This window comes from Coenobita brevimanus, chromosome 16, assembly GCF_032717465.1.
Source record: "Coenobita brevimanus isolate Jiangsu-jjx chromosome 16, ASM3271746v2, whole genome shotgun sequence".
Classification (NCBI taxonomy): domain Eukaryota; kingdom Metazoa; phylum Arthropoda; class Malacostraca; order Decapoda; family Coenobitidae; genus Coenobita; species Coenobita brevimanus.
In genome coordinates, this window is record NC_136969.1 from 29,184,673 (window position 1) to 29,206,648 (window position 21,976).

At 41.4% G+C, this 21,976-nt stretch overlaps 1 protein-coding gene across 1 annotated transcript in view; it reads left to right on the forward strand.

The window, feature by feature from the left end:
- Nucleotides 1-1,790: 1,790 nt before the first annotated feature.
- LOC145391032 (CD109 antigen-like) overlaps nucleotides 1,791-21,976 on the forward strand; it is a 96,866-nt gene continuing 76,680 nt past the window's right edge. Inside the window, exons 1-5 of the mRNA XM_080265764.1 lie at nucleotides 1,791-2,248; nucleotides 18,330-18,360; nucleotides 18,626-18,808; nucleotides 21,151-21,310; nucleotides 21,548-21,618. Coding sequence (XP_080121890.1) covers nucleotides 1,791-2,248; nucleotides 18,330-18,360; nucleotides 18,626-18,808; nucleotides 21,151-21,310; nucleotides 21,548-21,618 — 903 coding nt within the window. The remainder of the gene's footprint in view (nucleotides 2,249-18,329; nucleotides 18,361-18,625; nucleotides 18,809-21,150; nucleotides 21,311-21,547; nucleotides 21,619-21,976) is intronic.

A 21,976-nucleotide genomic window follows, 5' to 3' on the forward strand; every position in this document is an offset into this window, starting at 1 on the left:
TTACTGAGTAGGGACAAACGAGCATCCTTCACCAAAGCATCCTTCACCAAAATAAGGTTTCTAAAATATTCTCACTAATGTCAAACGTTTATATTCAGCTTAGAGGGAAGTGGTAATGAAAGAGTGTAAGAATATAGTAGTTTTTGTATCAAGTGTAGGTGTGGGTGTCTGTCTCTCCCCATCAATCACCGTGACAATGGGTCGTAATGTCCCCATAACACCAAGGTCGTGCCAAGTCGTACCACCCTCACACTCCCCCCCTACCACTGGATATTTACTGTATTGCATAGAAACTGCACTGATGGCGGAGGATAGGATGACATGGAAGCGATGCCACCCCTTCCGGAATTGTGGTGTCTGGATGTGCAATGACAGACATTTGAACTCCAAGGTCGTATCACCCCATATGGTGGTCGTATGTGATCGTGCATGAGTGTTATATAAATTACGTACACACACACACACACACACACACACACACACACACACACACACACACACACACGCACACACTACTGTATAGCCTATATACAGGCGTAGCAGACAAAGGCCAGACAGGAGGTGGAGAGATGAGGTAGAGAAGTTTGCAGGCTAAACTTGGAAGAGATTTGCTCAGTCAAAAAACTCGTGGAGAAGGTTGGGGGAGGTTTCTGTTCGACAGTGAGTTTGCAATGGCTGATGATATGTACTGTATATATATATATATATATATATATATATATATATATATATATATATATATATATAAAGACAGACAGAGACAGAGACAGAAAAAGAGACAGAGGAGGGGGAGGAAATGATAGTACGTGACTCTGCATTAAGATAAGAAAACGACAAGAATTAATGAAGGAAACTTACAAGGTAGAGGGTAGCGGAAGAATGTTGAGTCAGATGTAATTCGTATACTCTAGTTTGCCTTCTATGGCGAGGGTGTGTAAGGTGGGAAATTGCTGGCATGGGGATTAGAAACTAGACGAGACGGTTGTGTGTGTGTGTGTGTGTGTGTGTGTGTGTGTGTGTGTGTAAGAGAGAGAGAGAGAGAGAGAGAGAGAGAGAGAGATTTTTTATTAATCCTTCCCACCCCATTTTAAAAGTGTCAAATTGATGATGAAGATGACGATGAAAATAGATTAACTGATATATACATGATTTGTTTAATGAGCTAATGTCACATACCCACCCTATATCACCAACACTTACCATAACATATATTTTGCTCCTATTCATCCATTCATCCGTAGGTCGACTTTTCGTCCTTGTTAACTCAGACGAATTTCCTCAGCTTACTAGAGGCTTTTTAAAATCAGGTAGCTAGATAATTAGCCTACCTTAACACCTCGCTGCTCCCCTTACTAATATTTCTCTCTTTTCTTTTCTCCTTTCCATTTTTTTTTTAAATATCCAGAGTAAGAAGACATGTGAGAAACTACAAGGCAGCTGCTGAGGGCCATATATGATTTTTATATATCTGAGAAAATCCACACAACCATGAGATTAACATTCGTCTGCTTGTTACAAAATTCTCCTTCTGTTTTCTGCATTAATAATCTCTCTTTTTGCCTCTAATATTCTCCCTCTCTCTCTTTGCCCAGAACAGGAAGACGTGTGTGTGACGTACAATACTTTCTCCACTTGCTACAAAATTCTCCTTCTGTTTTTTGCCTTGATAATCCCTCTTTTTGCCTCTAACATTCTTCCTCTCTCTTTTTGCCCAGAACAGGAAGACGTGTGTGTGACGTACTTCAAGGCGGCAGCTGACACGGCCGTAGGATCCACATGCAGCGGGGAAAATGACCAAAGCAAAGGCAGTCACCATTTTACTTGCGTCCCTCCTCGTCTTGGCTGCGAAAACGGGCGCCCAGGACAAAACAGAGGCCCCAGAAGTAAGAAATCTCAAACAGGAGGAGAGCAAGCCGACTTTTCCACGACCTAGAGACGCCAGGTTGCCTACTTCTGACCGCAACAAAAATCAACCTAATGTTGGACGTACAAGGGCTGGAGATTTGGGCGCATTTGGGCGTACGAGGCCTGGAAATTCGGCCGCATTTGGGCGAACCAGGGGCGGACAGTTGGACCCGTTTGGACGTACCAGGGGCTCAGATTTGGGCGCTTTTGGGCGTACTAAGGTCGGGGAGGAATGGCCGTGGAGGACCAGCTGGGGTGAAGACGAGAGGTTTTTGAACAGCGCTCAGAGGAAGGTTCTGAGGATGTTTGGAAGAGACCACCCCATGTTCCTTGGCACTAGATCGTGAGTATTTACTATTATTATTATTATTATTATTATTATTGTTGTTCTCTGCCAGATGTTTCCCTATTTTCCAACAATTATCTGTCTACTTTCAGCCATTTTCATCTTACGTTCTGCCTACTCTTATTACGTTCTCCACATCTGTACGTTCTCTCTGTTCCCTTGACGTATCTTGGTGTAGGCGTCCTCGCATAATCAGCCTGTCCCAATTTCTTTCTTTCTTTCTTTCTTTCTTTCTTTTTTATATTCAGCGGCATTATGGAACCTGTTTATGTTCAACCTGTTTATATGGTCCACCTGTTTTTTTTTTTCCCCTACTTGTTTGCTTGTCTCATTTCTTGTTTGTGTGATGCTGGAGAGGGATGCCTTCACGTTGAAGCACTGATATGATAGGTGGGTTCCCTGCCGAGTTATACTACAACTTCTACTACTACTACTACTACTATTATTATGATTACTACTACTACCACCACCACCACTGCTACTACTACTACTACTACTACTACTACTACTACTTGTCTTTGTTTTGTGCCACCTGGCCTGCACTGCACTTGCCTGTTGCTTGTCTTCTTTCGTTTGTCCCTTGTTTGTCCTGTTTATGTTGTTTTTGTTAGTGGTTTCTTAGTCTTTGTCGCTTCCCTGTCTTGTTTGTTTTGATTGTTTTGTTTGTCAGGGGATGGTTGGTAACACTCTTTACCATACACGGATCCCATATCAGGTTGTTTATGTCCTGTATGGCTGATATGGTAGGTTTAGTCACACACACAGGTATTGTTAAGATTATGTTAGTCGAGAGAGAGAGAGAGAGAGAGAGAGAGAGAGAGAGAGAGAGAGAGAGAAATAAGGACTGGGAAGGAAGAAAATGAAAAGCAAGACGAAAGGAAGGTAACGGAGAGGAAAAGAGATTCGATAAAAAGGGGGGAAAGATTTAGAGAGAGAGAGAGAGAGAGAGAGAGAGAGAGAGAGAGAGGAGGGGGGGATATGTATGCGGCAGGGTGGCTTGGTATGTCATGAAGGGCTGTAGCTGATTCAGAATGTAATGTTGGAATGTTTGAAGGAAGTTGAAATAGAACTTAAACACACACACACACACACACACACACACACACACAAACTAAAATGAAGGGAAAGAAGCAAGAAAAATTAACTATGAGGCACAACAGGATGTTTAGCTGGCGTGAAATGATTTTGGTTTAGATGCACAATGTCAGTAAGTGAAATATAGACTTGAAAATACAGCCTCTCCTCACCCCCCCCCCTCAAGAAAAAAAGATGGACAGAAGCTCAAGAAAATAAAGAAAAGGGAAAAGAAAAATACAGGAGATACATAACTGGACAAAAGCTAACAAAATCAATGGCAGTTTAAATATACAATACAAATGCATGATGTCAGACGCAGAAAGTACCCGAAGGCATCCCAAAGCCGAACACGCACAGCCTCAACCCCCATCCACTCTCCAGCATGCTAACACAGCCACCTCCAAACTCGCTGTCAGAGGCTAGGCTAGGTATGGCTGATGTGGGCTAGGCTAATCTTTATTTTTGTCTTTATTTGTACGTTCAGATTTTAACCATAATGACTTCCTGCTGTCAAGGGTAAGGAAGCTCCCTACCACCTCTTCCTAAGCGATTTATTTTGCTTGTCACTTCTTACAGTCCCCTTCTGTGATATACATATTCTCCCAGCATCGCCATATTCTTCATAAATGACGTACAAAAGGATATTAGCCATCCGTATCCGAAAACAAGCCACTAAGGAAGAGGTGTTAGGGAGCTTCCTTACCCGACCAGAATAACAGCCACAGTTACCTTCAAATACACCATCTGCGGTTGGGTTAGGTGTAGGTATACGGAAACTCCTGTGGGTATGTGAAATCTTGTTAGCATTCAACTCCTTCTGTCCGAAACGAAGAGCATCATTTAGTAGTAACCAAACTATTATTTTAAATGGGTCCTCTAACTGAAAAAGGTTATAGTCTGTTTTATTTCATCAGGATACTAATTCACGGTCGCATTAAATTCAATGAGCGTTAGCTATAAGGTAGCATTGAGTCTCCTTGGTTGCTAGTCAAATCAGCCTTCCAGACCAACAACATCTGGCCATCAACGCTATAGTGATGATTACTGTACTTTAACCCTCCTAAGTCAGAGGGTTTAAGCTGAATGTTGTCTAACCACAGCCAGAAGAAAATAAGAGTAAGACTTCCAGCTTCGAGTAGCCATTTTTGTTCTTGATTCTTCATTAACGCACCCTGCATTACACTTTCTAAGGTATATCTAGACTACAATTACTTCAGGCAAGAATATCGCTTCCCTTTGTACCAACCTACACATTCAGTTCTGTGCAAATACTGTAAATCTCACTGTAACGGACTCATTAGGGGGAAGTCTGGTCCGTTAAAGCCGAGAATCCGTTATATCCGATGGTCCCAATTGTGGTCCCTTATATTCAAGTACGGCAAGTTTTTCCCTGCATTCACAATCACACAACCCTTCATTACACGACTTGACTTGAGTGGGTTATGCTTTTTGTTTGTCTAGGCCTGTTTTCTGGTCAGGTAAAGAGGCTCCCTGGCACCTTTTCCTCCGTGGATTCTTGTCCCGAAAGAGATTAGGGAGCTAGGGATGAAGATGATGATGATGTACAGTGCTGATAGTGATATTGAGGATGAGGATGACTGCAATAACGACGATGATGATGATATGATGATAATGGCTACAGTGATGATGATGATGATGATGATGATGGCAACTACAGTGATGATGATATTGATGATGATGATAATGATGGTAACTACAGTGATGATGATATTGATGATGATGATGATGATGATTGTGGGAACCGGATGAGAGCATGACGGGCGGGGTGAAGGGAGTAAAACTAAGGTGGGATGTGGTCAAGGTGAGGAACAGGAAGTAAAGGAGGGAAGAGGAAGGGAGGGAGGAGAGAGAAGTGAGAGAGGTGGCAGGATAAAGGAGAGGAATGGGAGAAAAGAGGGAGAGATAAGGTAAGGAGGAGAGGTGGGATGGGTGAGAGAGAGAGAGAGAAAGAGAGAGAGAGAGAGAGAGAGAGAGAGAGAGAGAAGATAGTAGAAGGGAAGAGGAGAATGGGGGAAGGACGAGAGAAGAAAACTGAACTGAAGAGAGGGAGGAAGGAGTGAAGAGAGGGGAGGGATGAGATGACATGGGAGGAAACTCAAGGGGAAGGGGGGTGAGGATAGAAGGGAGGAAGAGGGGAGAGAGGGGAAGCTGGAAGGGGGAGGGGAGGAGTAAGTGGAGGGAGTGGAGAGAAAAGAGGCTCGGGGGGACAGGAGAGAGGGGAGGGGGAGCGGTGGAATGGGGAGGAGAGAAGAGAGGGAAGGGAGGTGAGGGAAAAGAAGGGGGGAATGGAGATAGGGGAGGTGGGAGGCGGAGGAGGGAAAGGGAAACTGAATGTCATTTTTCTCGGTACTGACTCTTCTCTCTCTCTCTCTCTAAAAGTAAGCTATTTATTAACCTCTTCACTGCGGGAGGACTCTAAGCAGCTGAAAAAAATCGCCTGGCGGTAGCAAGTGTAAATATATAGGCCATTTTCTTAAATAAGGGGATACTACATAAATCCTTACGTGACGTCCACCATTCTCGCTGACACTACAGTGCATTCATTTTAAACTGGCAGAGATTACCGTCCTTTTGCAGCTTATTTCCCGTAGCTCAGTGGCAGAAAAAGACACTGCTTCGACTTTACAACCTTTCCATAGCACTTCTTCATGATTAGCATATTATTCCAGTGTTAATCCCTTGCCACAGCACAAAACTGAAGATAGTGAGACGGTAATTTTACGCCTGGTTAAAGTGAACAGAGAATTGACGATATTTTTCCAATTTCAAAAAGGCCTCTTGTACTGAAGGGGTATATTAAGGCTATAACTAACTCATCCAACTTGAAAAAAATTCAGTGTGGTAAAAATAATTAGACAAAAATCCAGAGCTATTCGAATTCCTTCAGTCAAAAAAGAAATAATAATAATAATAATAATAAATAAATTCTAAGCTGACATAAAACTTCATATGGTAAAAACAGTATGAAAAACACATCTCAGGAATTAGTGAGTTAGAGAGAGCCGTGGATGTGAAGGGATTTTCATTTTTGTTACCGATTTTCATAGTGTCGTTCACGCGTAAACAGTGACAGTGTGTATTTCATATTGGGGACTGTGTAGAGGGAACGGGGTTTGCAACAGCGAGGATGGCTGGTGGGTAGGTCTGTTTAATATGCTGTTTGAATCTCTGTTTTGTATTCTGTTAGCCTGTTTGATACGCAAGCGGTTTCTACTTGGTATTGGGGACAGCGTATTGGGGTATGCGGTAGAGAGAGGCTAGTAGAAGTAGGTACGTCTGTTTAATGTACTGTTTGACTGTGTTTAATATTTTTTCTTAGCTTCTGATTTGGTAGTCTGTTTGCCTGTCTGTTTCATATCTTGTTTTCTATATTACAGGATTTTGGAGCTTGCAGTAGAGAGAGGCTGGGAGAAGTAGATATGTGTTTGACAGTGTTTAATATTTTTCCTTGGCATTTTATCAGTTAGTCCGTTTTGTTGTGTGTTTTTCATATTTTGTTTTTATTTTATTCAGTTCGTCTGTCTGTTAAATATTGTTGCCGATTAGCCTTGAGGAGAGTGTAATGTGATTTGCAATAGAGGGAGGCAGGGAGGAAGGCGAGCATACACGAAGCCGTTGCAGGAGAGATTTGGGGGGGAAAAGTGATTGACGTACCGCCCTTCGCCTACCAACTCAGCGTCGCGAAGGTTATAGATGTAGATTTGCGGGTTACCTCTATGATTAACTTTCAGAATTATTGAAAACCGTCCTCTGTATACTGAGACAAAGGGAAAATTATGTGGAAACAAAAATAAAACTAGAGAGGAATGTTGAAAGGTGGACTGTTTCAAATCTGTTGTGTGTGGATAAAGATGTGTTATTTAATAGTGAACAGAGTCTTTGTAGTATGGTTTAGAGATTTGGGGAAATGTGAGAGACGGGTTTTGAAAGTAAAGGGGGCAAAGAGTAAAAGAATGGTGGTCGAGAAAGAAGGTGACTCGCGTATGTGTTGTGTTGGTGAATGGAAATGAGAGAGAGAGAGAGAGAGAGAGAGAGAGAAATGGATGACAAGAAAATAGGTGAGTGCATAATTGAAGTAAAAAGTAGACTGGAGATTGTGAGATTGTAAGGAGTGCCCAGTATAAATGTGAGACCTTTATATGACTAGAGTTGTTCCGGCCATGAGAGGGTCAGTGGCACCAGTATTAACTCTCCCAGCTCCTATGACCCACTTCCAGCTAAATAAAATCGTGTAGTGTCAGCTGCAGCAGAATTTTAGAGCTTTTCATGATAGAGTCAATGGAGCGTCTGTTTTAATACTAAGGAGAGTCTAGCAGGGGCGAGATTGGATACAGGGAGTGGGTATGGTGTGTGCGTGTGTGTGTGTGTGTGTGTGTGTGTGTGTGTGTGTGTGTGTGTGTGTGTGTGTGTGTGTGTGTGTGTGTGTGTGTGTGTGTGTGTGTGTGTGTGTGTGTGTGTGTTTTTCTTTTGTTTTTGCCTCTGTCTGATTTTCTATTTGATCGTCCTTTTGATAATGTGTTTTCTTTATTGTCTGTCTTTCTCAGTCTCTCTGTTTGTCTGTCTATATCTGTCTTTCCGTCTGTCTGTGTCTCTTTGACTATGTGTCTACCTGTCTGTCTCTCTCTCTGCCTGTCTGTTTGTCTGCCTCTCCGTCTGTCTGTGTGTCTGTCTGTCTGGGTAGGGTGAGTGGAGGTTCTCTGTTTAATATGCTATTTAACCCTGATATTCTGTTTGATACTCTGTTTGTGTAATATCTGTTTGTCTCTGTCTGCCTACCTGTCTGTTTGTCTGTGTCTGCATCTCTGTGTATCTTCGTCTGTTAGTCTGGGTAGGACGTGTGGGTCTGTCTGTTTAATATGTTGTTTGGTTCTGTTTTTCTGTACCATATTCTGTTTGTTTTAAGGATTGTTTGTCTCTTTCTGTCTGCCTGTCTGTCTATCTCCGTTTGTCTGTCTAGGTTGGGTCGTTAGGACTGTTTAAAATACTGTTTGGTATTGTTTTATTGTCGGTCTGTCTCAGTGTGTCTGTCTGTCTTTTTCTGCCTGTCTGTGTCTCTGTTTGTCTGTCTAGGTAGGGTATGTGGCGCAGTCTGTTTAATATACAGTTGGCTTTGTTTATAATTAGTTTGTTTTCTTAGCTGCCTGCGACTGTGTGTACCCAAAGTTTAAGGTTAAGTGCAGAACGTATGCGACGTGCAGAACTGGTATCACACACACAAAAACACACACACACACACACACACACACACACACACACACACACACACACACACACACACAAATAAAGGTGTTCGGGACTAAAAACCAGAATCAGGGTTGTGTTGCCTTATCCCTCATTAATTTATTCCATTTTAACCCCTTGAATTCGATGGTAAATTCGTAGAGGGACGCCTTCATGTGGTGGCACCGATTTGACAGGGTGGTGGAGCTGCCCGGTTATGCACAATCCCTCAGTGCACTTCCTATCCACAGAAATAAGGATGGTGGACTGCAGAAGGCGGGCAACTTCGGCCTGCAATCCAGTGGGTTCACGTTAAGATGAACCTGGGGATGCAACTACAACAGCAACAATTACTACTACTACTACTACTAATAATAATAATAATAATACTGCTACTACAACTACTACTACTACTACATCTGTTCTTGCTGCTTTCCGACAATTTTAAATCAGCTTCCAAAAAGTCTCTCGCACCAAAAGGATTAATGTAAGCAAAATATAACCTTCCTGTTAGCAGGCGTCTTTCTTGAACAAAATAGTCATTCGTATATATTAAAGAAAGAGGAGGAGGAGGAGGAGGAGGAGGAGGAAGAGGAAGAAGAAGAAGAAGAAAAGTAATAAACGAAGAAGAGGAGGAAAGAAAAATATCAAGAAAAAGAAAAGACAAAAGCAAAGTAAGTGATGCTATTAAAAGCAGTATAGTTTCTTGTGTTACCATGCCGGCTCTGGAACGTGGGATAAGCCGGCAAGGATGCTTCGAAAACCGGTCAGGGAGGCGGCCCACGCAGACACGCAGACCCAAAAATAAAAAAAGGAAAAAGAGAGCAGGCTGCCGGTGATGTCTGCTTTGGCTTGATGCTCTTTTAACCCCTTCACTGCGAGAGGGCCTTCCACCTGGCGATAATGTCCGTCTTTCCATCATCTAATTCCCCCCCCCTTTTTTTTTTTTTGCCCTGTTAGAAGCGTAGGGACCCTGGGCTAGGCAGTTCAGTCCCGATTTCCCTGCTCTTCCCTTCGTCTTTCATTAATATTTTTTCAGGTAATTTCTCAGGTGATATTGTGATGAGTGTTTCCATTCTTGTTGACACAGGAGGGCTCGTAGCAAATCCTCTCCAGTGATTTATTTTATTTTACGCCCTAACATTCGCGCATGTGTTATTTATCCCATTTTTATATCGAAACTGTGTGCATCAGTAATATTCAAGAGGACGATGCGGTGTAATATGCAGAATAAATCGCTAAGGAAGAGGTGTTACACTGTCTCCAAAGCCACTAGGAGAACGACCACTAACCTCTTCAGTGCAATGACACTTTTTTTTTTTTTTCCCTTGTCCCCTGCACGGCGGATATGTAACGTTGTTTGTCATGTCTGTTGTCTGTGTGTCTGTTTGTCCATCTCTTAGTGCTCTCAGATATTCACCTTAACTTGGCCCAGATTTTCGTCCTTTTGAAGCCTATTTCGCGTAGCTCAGTGCCTGAATAAGATGATGTTAATTCTCTACATCCATTCCATAGCACTTCTTCATGACTAGCATAATCTCCTAGGCTTCATCTATGGCTAAAACACAGTATTTGAGGTGGAGAGATGGCAATTTTGGGCCAAGTTAGAGTGAAAAAGGTACAGTGTATATATTTTTTTTCTGTCATATGTTTTCCTTGGCAGTTTATAATCCTCAGTTCTGTCAGGGGTGTTCTTCAGGGTTCTTTCTTCAGGGATGTTCTTTCTTCAGGTTTGTTCTTCAGGGTTGTTCTTTCTTCAGGGATGTTCTTTCTTCAGGGTCGTTCTTTCTTCAGGGGTGTTCTTTAGGGTTGTTCTTTCTTCAGGTTTGTTCTTTCTTCAGGTTTGTTCTTTCTTCAGGGATGTTCTTCAGTGTTGTTCTTTCTTCAGGTTTGTTCTTTCTTCAGGGATGTTCTTCAGTGTTGTTCCTTCTTCAGGGGTGTTCTTCAGGGATGTTTTTTTCTTCATGGATGTTCTTCATGGATGTTCTTTCTTCAGGGGTGTTCTTCAGTTTGTTCTTTGTTCAGTCGTTCTCCATGATCCCAGTAGTTTTTGTGACCCGCCAGATATAATGGAAGGTTGCACCCGCCTGAAGCCCACCAACTACCCTCCATAATACAGGAATCTCTGGGTGTGGCGAGTTGGATTTCGAGGGTTCGTAGCTCCTAATTTTTTGCGATTTATTCTGCACAGTACACTTTAATATATATATATTTTGAACATCTATTCTTTTGCGATTTATTTATACTTTTCTTAGGTCCTATTCTGCGATTTATTTATACTTCTCTTAGGTCCTGTTCTTTTGCTATTTATTTTGCACATTACACTTTGATAGATTTTTCTTAACTCCTGTTCTTTTGCGATTTATTTAAACTTTTCGTAGATCCTATTTTTTGCGATTTATTTATACTTTTCGCGGATCCTATTGTGCGATTTATTTATACTTTTCGTGGATCCTATTCTTCTGCGATTTATTTATACTTTTCTTAGATCCTATTCTTTTGCGATTTATTTATACTTTTCGTGGATCCTATTCTGCGATTTATTTATACTTTTCGTAGATCCTATTCCTTTCCGATTTATTTATAATTTTCGTAGATCCTATTCTTTTGCGATTTATTTTTCACATTACACTTTAATATACGGTTACTTTATTAATCCAATTTTTATAGATATTAGAATGATATGAGTGAGATACAAGAAGATGCTAAGGTGTTATAAGCAAAATAAATCGCCAAGGAAGAGGTGTTACGAAGCCTCCCAAGAATTCGGATCTTAATACCATCCCTGCAGAATCCCACATGTAGTAATAAAACAAATAAATAAATAATAAAAATGAAAAAATAAAATAAATAAACTAAAAAAAAAAATAAATAAAGGTATGTGGCGGGTATCCAGATGGGTCCATTGTTAACCCCTTCATTCCGAGGACTTTACTTGTGTTTTATTTTTGCTAAGAGACGATTTTCTTTATTCAGCTTAGTAAGGATCTCTAAAAGTAAAGGAGTTATAGTGATGCTTGAGTTCGGTGGCGTGTGTGTGTGTGTGTGTGTGTGTGTGTGTGTGTGTGTGTGTGTGTGTGTGTGTGTGTGTGTGTGTGTGTGTGTGAGAAAGAGATTAATGAAGGCTAATCTGACCTCATTAAAAAAAAATCCCTCTTAATCCCTCTCAGAGATCAACAAAATCCTCTCTCTCTCTCTCTCTCTCTCTCTCTCTCAAATCGTCTGGAGGCAACCAGAACGAGAAGAAAAGCAAAACACACGTCCTTGAAAGAAAATTGAGATGGCCTTCGATCCTGTATCATCACTACCGTCATGCGTAGTGTGTGCATGACGAGAGGAAAAAAACAGGAAACCCCCTACGGAAGCCTAACCCCCCTCCCCCCCACGTAAGCCTAAACCCCCCTCCCTCCCACGGAAGCCTAACCCCCCTTCCCCTTACTGAAGCCTAACCCCCCCTCTCCTAAGGTGAATAAAATCGTTCGGTGTTGGCAGGTGTTAAGGGATCTTGTTTGGTGTCTCTTCAGTACGAGGGATATTTATTAGTTTAGCGGCCGAGAGAGAGAGAGAGAGAGAGAGAGAGAGAGAGAGAGAGAGAGAGAGAGAGAGAGAGAGAGAGAGAGAGAGTGATCCGTCCTGAACTGACTAAAAATCATCTAGTGACATCAAAAATAGTCAAAAGTACATCATCGTGTGGAAGGGGTTCATGAAATCGTCAGGAGGCTGCGTCAGTGGCATTTCTGGGTCGTGGTGGTGAAGGGGTAGAGCAGGTTGGGTTGTGCAGTCACCTTGATAACTCTTTGACGTGTGTGTAATAGCCAATGGGTGTGACAGGACGGAACTAAAGCAACTACGCACTTGGATTTCCTCGTAAATTTAATCCATGGAAAGAGATAGCCTTTTCGTTTTATTATTTTTGACCCTCTGACTCATTAATTTATATTTGGGGGAACCGTATTTGGAGAAAAGTTAAAAAAAAAAAAAAAAAGCTTACTCTAGTCCTTTTAATCTCGCCTGACAAAGATCCCTAACCTCTTTCAGCTCAGTTAATGGCCAAACGTTGTCAGATTGGAGGATAAATTTGACTAGTAACCAAGGAGACTCATTCCTACCTCGCACCCATGACTCATAAAAAATCACACAACCATGACTAAACATTCAAGTGGTATGATTAGGCTAGTTCTCTCAGATGAAAGAAAAACACCTATAATCTACACTAATAAAGATCGTCCCCACGGCTAAGTAAAGTCGGGTGTTGTCCGTGGCACCAAAATCTATGGAGCATCGTAGGGAAGGGGTAGAGCGGGTTGGGTTGCATAGTCAGTTTGGTAACACTGTGTGTGTGTGTGTGTGTGTGTGTGTGTGTGTGTGTGTGTGTGTGTGTGTGTGTGTGTGTGTGTGTGGATTAGAGAGCAGTGACAGCCAGAAACTCAACAGCTACGCATTTTGACAGCGTGTCATGCAGGTCTAATCTATTCACCCCGAAGAGTTCATTATTATCTTTCTGTAACCACCAAGGAGATAAATTGATACAGTTTAGAGGAGACCTGGTGTTGTGAGAAGGGTTAATGACGGCTGTATCCAACCTCACCTTGAATTATCTCTTCAGTAAAATCGTGGAGGCTGCAATAACAGAATCTTCAGGTCCTCGCAATGTAGGGGTAGAGCAGGTTTGGTTGCGTGCCCCTCTTGGTGGCTCTGTAGCGTATGTGAATTAAGGAGCGTAACAGGCCAGGGTAACTACGCACCTTCATGCCCAAGCGTCCAAGTTTTATCCATTCGCCTCCAGGACGTCGTTAGGGAAAGACATCTTGAAATAGTTGAAGGAAAGACTTATTGTGAATTAATGAAGGTCTTGATTTTGCCTCTGTAGTTAAAGGAGGAGGTTTAACATATCACAAAACGAACATCTTTTTTTTTTTCAATCTTTTTCATTTTTCTTTTTCTTTTAATTTCTTCTTCTCCGTCTTCTTTTTCTTCCTCCTCCTCCTCCTCCTCCTCCTCCTCCTTCTTCTTCTTCTCCTTCTTCTTCTTCTTCTTCCTCGTCCTCTTCCTTCTCTTCTTCTTCTTGTACAGCAGCATAACAAAAAAAAAAACATTCAATATACTTTATTGGAAACCTCTTGTCTGGCTTCTTCAGGTATTTTTTTTTTCTTATTTTTATTTATTTATTTATTTTATTTTTTTGGCTGGACTTTAGATTCTCATTTTCTTCACCTTGTCATGGGCATAAACTTTTGAGCACTGGGGCCAGCTCTCAGCCAGTGTGATGTTGAGTTACCCCTCACAAGGTTGGGACAAGTTTAGTGTTTTATTCCAGCTTACGCCAGACGATTTTATTCAGTCGAGAGTGAGTCCTAGGAGCCTGAGAGTGATGATACGGTCACCATAAAGCCATGTCATGATCGGGATAACTCTGCTTTATTATGTTTAACGCTATACAAGTTATATGAGTCAGCGGGCAATAATCTTTTTTTTTTTTTTGACAAAGATCCGGAACCCCCTTCAGCTCAGTTGGAAGACGAATTTCACTAGTAACCAAGGAGACTTATTTCTACCTCATATTTTAGGTTCACCGAGTTTTACACAACCACGACATAGTATTCGATTTATGATAGTGGTCCAGTTCCCTCAGATGAAGACAATTTAAACTATAATGTAAGAAAAGCTGTCAGAGATAAATTATGGGGCTATTCTCGTCTGTTTAGGCCTCGCAGCTCCTGTTCCTTAGCGATTTACTTTCCATATTGGATCTTAATATTCTCTCCTCTGTAATTTATCATCAACATCATCATCATCGTCATCATCATTTTCATTATTATTATTTTTTTAATATTATCCTCCTCATCCTCATCCTCAACCTCATAATCATCATCGTCATTACTGTTATTATTATTATTATTATTATTATTATTGTTGTTGTTGTTGTTGTTATTATTATTATTATTATTATTATTGTTGTTGTTGTTGTTATTATTATTATTATTATTATTATTATTATCATTATTATTATTATTATTATTATTATTATTATTATTATAGACTTTTTAAACTAGAGGGGTTAGATATAGCCTTCATCAAACCCTTCACCACTAGATCTCTCCAGTATCCTAAATTTAATCGCCTAGAAATGATAAAAATAAGCTAAGCATTTACGTCATCGAATTTAAGGGGTTAACCGAGATTACGAGATTAATCCCCACCTGTTGCCATGGAGGCGCATGTGACGACCAGACGAAAATATAATGCATTTTTTTTTTTCTTTTTTTTTTTTGGGGGGGGGGAGGGGGTCAAGTTTATGGATGACTTCAAGGCCGGAGGAGCTGACAACAACAAGGCCGATAGTCTCGTCTGTCAAGGAAGCTCCCTAACGCCCATTATTAAGCGACTTATTTTGCTTCTTACACCTTACTGCCCTCTTCTGTGTTACGTAAATTCTTGTAATATCGTCTCACTTTACATACATAACGCGCAAATGGATATGAACACGCCATATCTAAAAACAAATCGCTAAGGAAGAGGTGTTAGGGATAATAATACGGGGGTAGTTGTAAAGGATGAAGGCTATAATTCTTTCACCTTAACTTGGCCCAGATTTTCGTCCCTTTACACCATATTTCACGTAATTAAGTGGCAGAAAAAGACAATACTACAGCTCTGCATCCTTTCCGTATCACTTCTTCGTGACTAGCATCATATTCTAGTATTAATTTACTGTCACGACTCAGCGTTCAAGATGGAGGGATGGCAGATTTAGGCCAAGTTAAAGTGAAAAGAGCATAGTTTTTCGCATGCACAAATTGACCAGAAAATCCAAGTTATCTGATGGTTGAATTTTGGTGACTAATAGCCCGTTAATGTGAGAAATTGGGATCGTATGCTAAATGCCATTGGAGATTCCGTAATACCTCTTCCTTAGCGATTTATTCTGCAAATTACACCTCTGTCCTAAGGCCTATAGTGAAATTTCGAGAGGACAGTAAGTAGTGATCCAATGCAAGTGCAGTTTTGTGGAATTTCTGCCTCAAGGTCTGTACAGAGATCGCAAAAGGACTGTAAGTAGTAATCCTGGAGAGAGAGAGAGAGAGAGAGAGAGAGAGAGAGAGAGAGAGAGAGATAGTCCACCAGTTAATTTTCACCTGTGTTCCAAATTTTAGTCCAATTAGTTTCATTACTTCAGAATTTACGAGATAAATCTACTCATGCAACCTACTACCACAGAACGACGTAGCAGCGTTCACCTGAGGCCCAGTTTGCTCTGTGCGCTAGTTTTGTTAGTTGTTGTCCTCGTAGTAACAGTTTGGGTGTGGTTGATGGAACACACACACACACACACACACACACACACACACACACACACACACACACACACACACACACACACCTGAAGTTAGCCTTTCCTTCCTTCCTTCCTTCCTCCTCCTCCTCCTCCTCCTCCTCCTCCTCCTCCTCCTTTTCGACATCATCATCCATCCATCCATCTTCTCCCAACAATTCGTAACTGTCAGATGGCCCGATAAGAGAGACTTTGCGTGTGAGTTTTTGTCGTTAGAGAGAGAAAGAGAAAGAGAGAGAGAGAGAGAGAGAGAGAGAGAGAGAGAGAGAGAGAGAGAGAGAGAGAGTGTTCAGATAATGTCACCTTTCTCTGACCTCTGTGACGTCGAGTAAAGGTTGGAAAAAAAAAAATGTTTTGTTGTCCCTCTACTTTTATGTTGTATTGCGGTAAATTTATGATGATATTAAATTTATCTTTCTCCATCTGCTTCTACCTCCTCTTCCTCCTGCTCCTCCTCCTCCTCCTGCTCCTGCTCCTCCTCCTACTCCTCCTCCTCCTCCTCCTCCTCCTACTCCTCCTCCTCCTCCTCCTCCAATACTTCCAATATGAAGTACTTTTCATTTTTCTGTGTTGAATTTCATTTGCCATTTTTCTGCCCAGCTTGCTAAAGTATTAAGGTTATCCACACTGTGCACTGTGCAGTCCCCTTTTATCTAAGACACCCGTCTTGTATTTTTTCAATCTCCCCAGTGCAAAGAAAGCAATATAAGCACAGATTAGGATCTGCACAGATAACCCTGAGTTAACGGTCACTACTCTTACTTTCGACCTGTGATGGGTTGTTGATCACTGAGGGTCCCTGTTAGTCAAGTGACCACCATCGGGATTTTTTTAATGTACCAGGGGTCACTGCTTCAGGATGAAACTTGCATACTTGTCCCACATGGGAGAGTTCCTTGTCTCGGTGGAGTGAACGGAGCTATTGCCTGATTGACTGCTGCCTGCCTAAAAAGCGCCAGGGAAGGTTGCTGCACCACCCCTAAACATGCACACTGTGCAGTCCCCTCATGTCTACAGAACACCCCGTAAACTTAACATAGCGTCACGTCACGTCATTATACGTTTTTCGATTTACCCAAAGCAAATGAGGTAATATACAGTAAGCACAGATTAGGATCTGCACAGATAACCCTGAGTTAACGGTCACTACTCTTACTTTCGACCTGTGATGGGCTGTGGATCACTGAGGGTCCCTGTTAGTCAAGTGACCACCATCGGGATTTTTTTAATGTACCAGGGGTCACTGCTTCAGGATGAAACTTGTGTACTTGTCCCACATGGGAGAGTTCCTTGTTTCAGTGGAGCGAACGGAGCTAGGGCCTGATTGACTGCTGCCTACCTTAAAAGCGCCAGGCAAGGCTGCCGCACCACCCCTAAACATCCACACTGTGCAGTGTGTAGCTTCCACGTTATGTCCACAGACTTCCCATAAACTCAATGTACCGATTTATAATGTCATGCCGTAACTATTATTTTATTTGTTTACTTTCTCTTTCAGGTTACTCAATCGGGTAGCTTATAGATAAAGTATTATAGAATGTGACTTTTCCTTTCCAGTGTTTCCTATAAAATTTCCATGTCAGTTTTTCCATGCTGCATGGTGGTTTTTCTCACTTTTTCCTGGAGGGTTTGGTGGTGGTGGGGGGAGCCTTCTTGCTTTACTATCCTTATCCTTCAGCATGTAGAGTTAGATCTTGTAGTCATAGTTTTCTCTAACAAGCAGCCTCGAAAGGACCATAAGGTCTGTTGCTGTTTGCTTTCCTGTGTAATCCTGTGTAATCCTCCTCCTCCTCCTCCTCCTCTTCTTCTTCTTCTTCATCATCATCATCGTCTTCTTCTTTTTCATATTATTATTATTATTATTATTATTATTATTATTATTGTCATCATCATCATCATCATCATTATCATCATCATCATCATCATCATCAACGTCGTCGTCGTCATTAATACCATTATTGTCCTTGATTGATGTTCTGAAAATTCGATACAACCAATTCTCCGTTGTAACTTAAATCTGTTTTGCAGGAAAATCTAGACACACAGGAAAATATTAAGCATTCCGTTTTCCTTGTTCATCCTACAGAAAAAAGATATAACCTCAGACACTTTTCTCGTAGGGATGATTTCTTGAATTTATTTTTTTTATTATTTTTTTTTTATAGGATGAAGAGGACACAGGAGACGGCCTAATGTATCCCCCTTTCCCATGTCCCTCCTAGAAATTCAAATCAGGGTGACGACTGGGAGCTGATTTATGCTTGTTTGAAAATCCGGGTCCTTATTACCATCATTATCACCAACACTGCACCAACCTCGCCCCCTTTGTCACCACGGTCATCACTATCACCATTACACACACACACACACACACACACACACACACACACACACACACACACACACACACACACACACACACACACACACCGACCAACACAACCTCCTCTCCTCCCGGATCATCATCACCATCATCATCAGTTTTACATTTATTTCTTTCATCACCACCATCATCACCCCTAACCTGATCCACCCATCTCACCACCACCACCACCGCCACCACCACCACACTTATTCTCTACCACCACCACCACACTTATCCTCTACCATCACCACCACCACCACTTCTACACTTACTATCACCTCCCCCCACCACCACATCCACACTTGCTCTCTCCCCCACCACCACCCCTTACACTAACACCACCCCTCTCCTACCCCACAGTTCCTACATCATCGTCGCGCCCCTGATGGCACGTCCCTCTACGATATACCGCGTCGTGGTGAGCATACTGTCAGGCTCGTCTCCTGTGGAAGTTAGTGCCCAGATGTCCTCTTCGTCTGCAAGTTTATCGTCGACTAAGGCTACGATTGCTCCTGGGGACGTGGGCGAGCTGCTGGTGAAGGTAAGGGAGAGAGAGAGAGAGAGAGAGAGAGAGAGAGAGAGAGAGAGAGAGAGAGAGATACTATGCCCAGGTCATTTTTTTTTGTCTCGTTTACGTCATATAGAATTCCAGAGAGCGAGAGAGAGAGAGAGACTATCCCCAGGTCACCTTTGTCTCGTTTGCGTCATATAGAATTCCAGAGAGAGAGAGAGAGAGAGAGAGATACTATCCCCAGGTCATTTTTGTCTCGCTTGTGTCAAACTTAATAGCAAAAGTATACATGAATGGTATACATAAGTAGGTATTTAGAGAAAGGGTATACATGTAGACTATTAAAACCAGCCTCATCTACTAGGAACATTCTAGATTCTATGCCCCTTTTATTCTAACTTGGCCTAAAATTACCATCTCTCTATCTTGAATACCGAGTTGGAACGAAAGATTAACTCTAGAATTGGATGCTATAGTCACGAAGAAGTGCTGTGCAGGGAATGTAGAACTGTATATTGTCTTCTATCACTGAGCTACGTGACAAAAGCTCCAGAAGGACGAAAATCTCGGCCAAGTTAAGGTGAAAGAACTATTGTAATGTAAGGGAACGTTGATTGATATAGACCATAAGTGTAGGTGTTATAAGTGCTTATTATTTCGAAAAGTATACATGGGATGGTATACATGTAAGGATTAGATGTAAACCTTCTGCCTACATGGAAGTATACATGACAGGTATACATAGGTGTGTGTAAAGAGAAATATTTGATGAGGGTAAGTGTAAGTCGGTACACACACACACACACACACACACACACACACACACACACACACACACACACACACACACACAAACTAAAAAATGAAGATGGCCCATTACAAGCACAATTTAGTCTTATAAAAACATTTGCCTTAGAAAAGAACAGTCATTAGGTTATATAAGCACACACACACACACACACACACACACACACACACACACACACACACACACACACACACACACACACACACACACACACACACGAAAATACAAGCATACACCCATACACAACCCTCTCTCTCTCTCTCTCTCTCTCTCTCTCTCTCTCCAAGAACGGAGGGAGGGGGGAGGAGGACAGAATCAAGGTAAAAAGAGGACAGGTAGGTTTTTGTGTGAGGAACCAAGCACACGTGTTAGGCATTATAGACCAGGATGAAAATTAAAAGAAAAAAATAATAAGATGGAAGAAAGGGATATATGGAAATTGGCAGGGAATTAAGGGTCAATAAAAATAAAACAGAATATAGAGGGGGAAAAAATTTGAAAGAAAAACAGAGGAAATTATGAAGGAGAATAAATAACCAAAATAGACAAGTGAAAACAGAAGTAGATGAAAAAAAAATAATGCATCCCTTGGAGGTGCGTAACATTTTGTGTGTGTGTGTGTGTGTGTGTGTGTGTGTGTGTGTGTGTGTGTGTGTGTGTGTGTGTGTGTGTGTGTGTGTGTGTGCCTTTAATAGGGATCCGTCTATAAAATGACCCTCATTATTTAAATCTTTGTATACATTAAGTTACATTTTAAATTTTTGTAACAGGTAAAATAAACAATATATGTGGGAAAATAAATACCGCAATCTCTTATCATGGTTTAAAGTTATATGCAGATTTTTTCTTTTTTTCTCTTTTCATCTCACTTATGATGATGGAAAGCGAGTTAGGGTGCGATTGTGTACAGTGAACTTTAGCCAGCGTTTCTAGGAATGAACACACCCTTGGGCAAGAAAAAAGAGATCGGGATGATGATGGTGATGATGATGGATGAGGAATTTTGAGGGCGAGATGAGAGACACAGAGATCATTTTAATCTTTTTCATGTACTACCTACAGTTTATATCCTTCTACACTACCTCATTATTGCTCCATCACAGGATTTTTCTCTTTTGTTTTGGCATTACACCTTTTTATCGTTTCAGTACACTTCCAAAGCCACTTAAAACCAAAGCCACGAAGTACACCAAACCCATCTTCCAGGCTTAATCCAGAGTTCTCAGTTTTACCCTAAAATTTATCCTCCAACGCTCACTTTTTTCCCCAATTCTAACTCTAACCCTACTTTGATCCCGAATTTTAGTTCCCAATTCCCATTTTTACGCCCAATTCCAATTCTAACTCTATTTTTATCTCTAATCTTCCTCCCCAACTCTCATTTATATTCCCAATTCTAACTCTAACCCTACTTTGATCCCGAATTTCAGTTCCCAGTTCCCACTTTTACTCCCAAATCCAACTCTAATTTTATCTCTAATCTTACTCCCCAACTCTCATTTTTATCCCCATTTCTAACTCGAACCCTAATTTGATCTCGAATTTTAGCTCCTATGACCCCCAGGTGCCACACGCCTCCACCTTGGACGACTACACCCTGCAAGTGGAAGGTCGTAGGGGGCACACTGTGGTCTTCCGGAACACCACTTTAGTCCACTCCACACCCACCTTCCTCACCGTCCTCATCGACATCAACAGACCTGCATATACCGGCAATCAGGACGGTAAGGATGGTGATAATAATAACACCTGCTTATACCTGCAATCAGGATGGAAGGGATGGATGGTTTTGGTTTGGTAATAGAAGTTTGGGGTTAGACAGATAGATAGATAGGTTAAATAGATAGAAAGAGAGATAGATAGGTAAATTGACTGGTACATTATTGTCGTTATCATTACATCATTATTATTTTCTATTACTATTTTGCCAACATTACCAACACTGTCTCCCCTGCCAACAGTTGGAATTCGTGTACTGCTACTGACAACAGACCTCAAGCCCTACGAGGAGCCTGTGGATGTATTTATATTGGTAAGTTACAATTTTTTATCTACTTTATCTGCCTTCTTTACGCCTGATGTATTGGTGCATTTTATTTTGATGTTATACATATATATATTTATTTTAATCTTATCCGGGTAACATATTTATCTGTTTCGTTATTCATCTGCGTCTTATTTTGCATTTCATGAAGGAGTTACCCATTTCCCTTCAAAGTATATTCAATTTATGCATTTTTTGTCTAAATTACGAATTTTTATCTCTCTGCATTCTATATGACTAGGCTTCATAACCAGTATATTTGATTCAGGGAACAGTTTACATCGTTAAGAAATACGAAGAATTTTGGGTAATTTTCACTTGATTTCGGTAGTTTCGATTTGGTCTG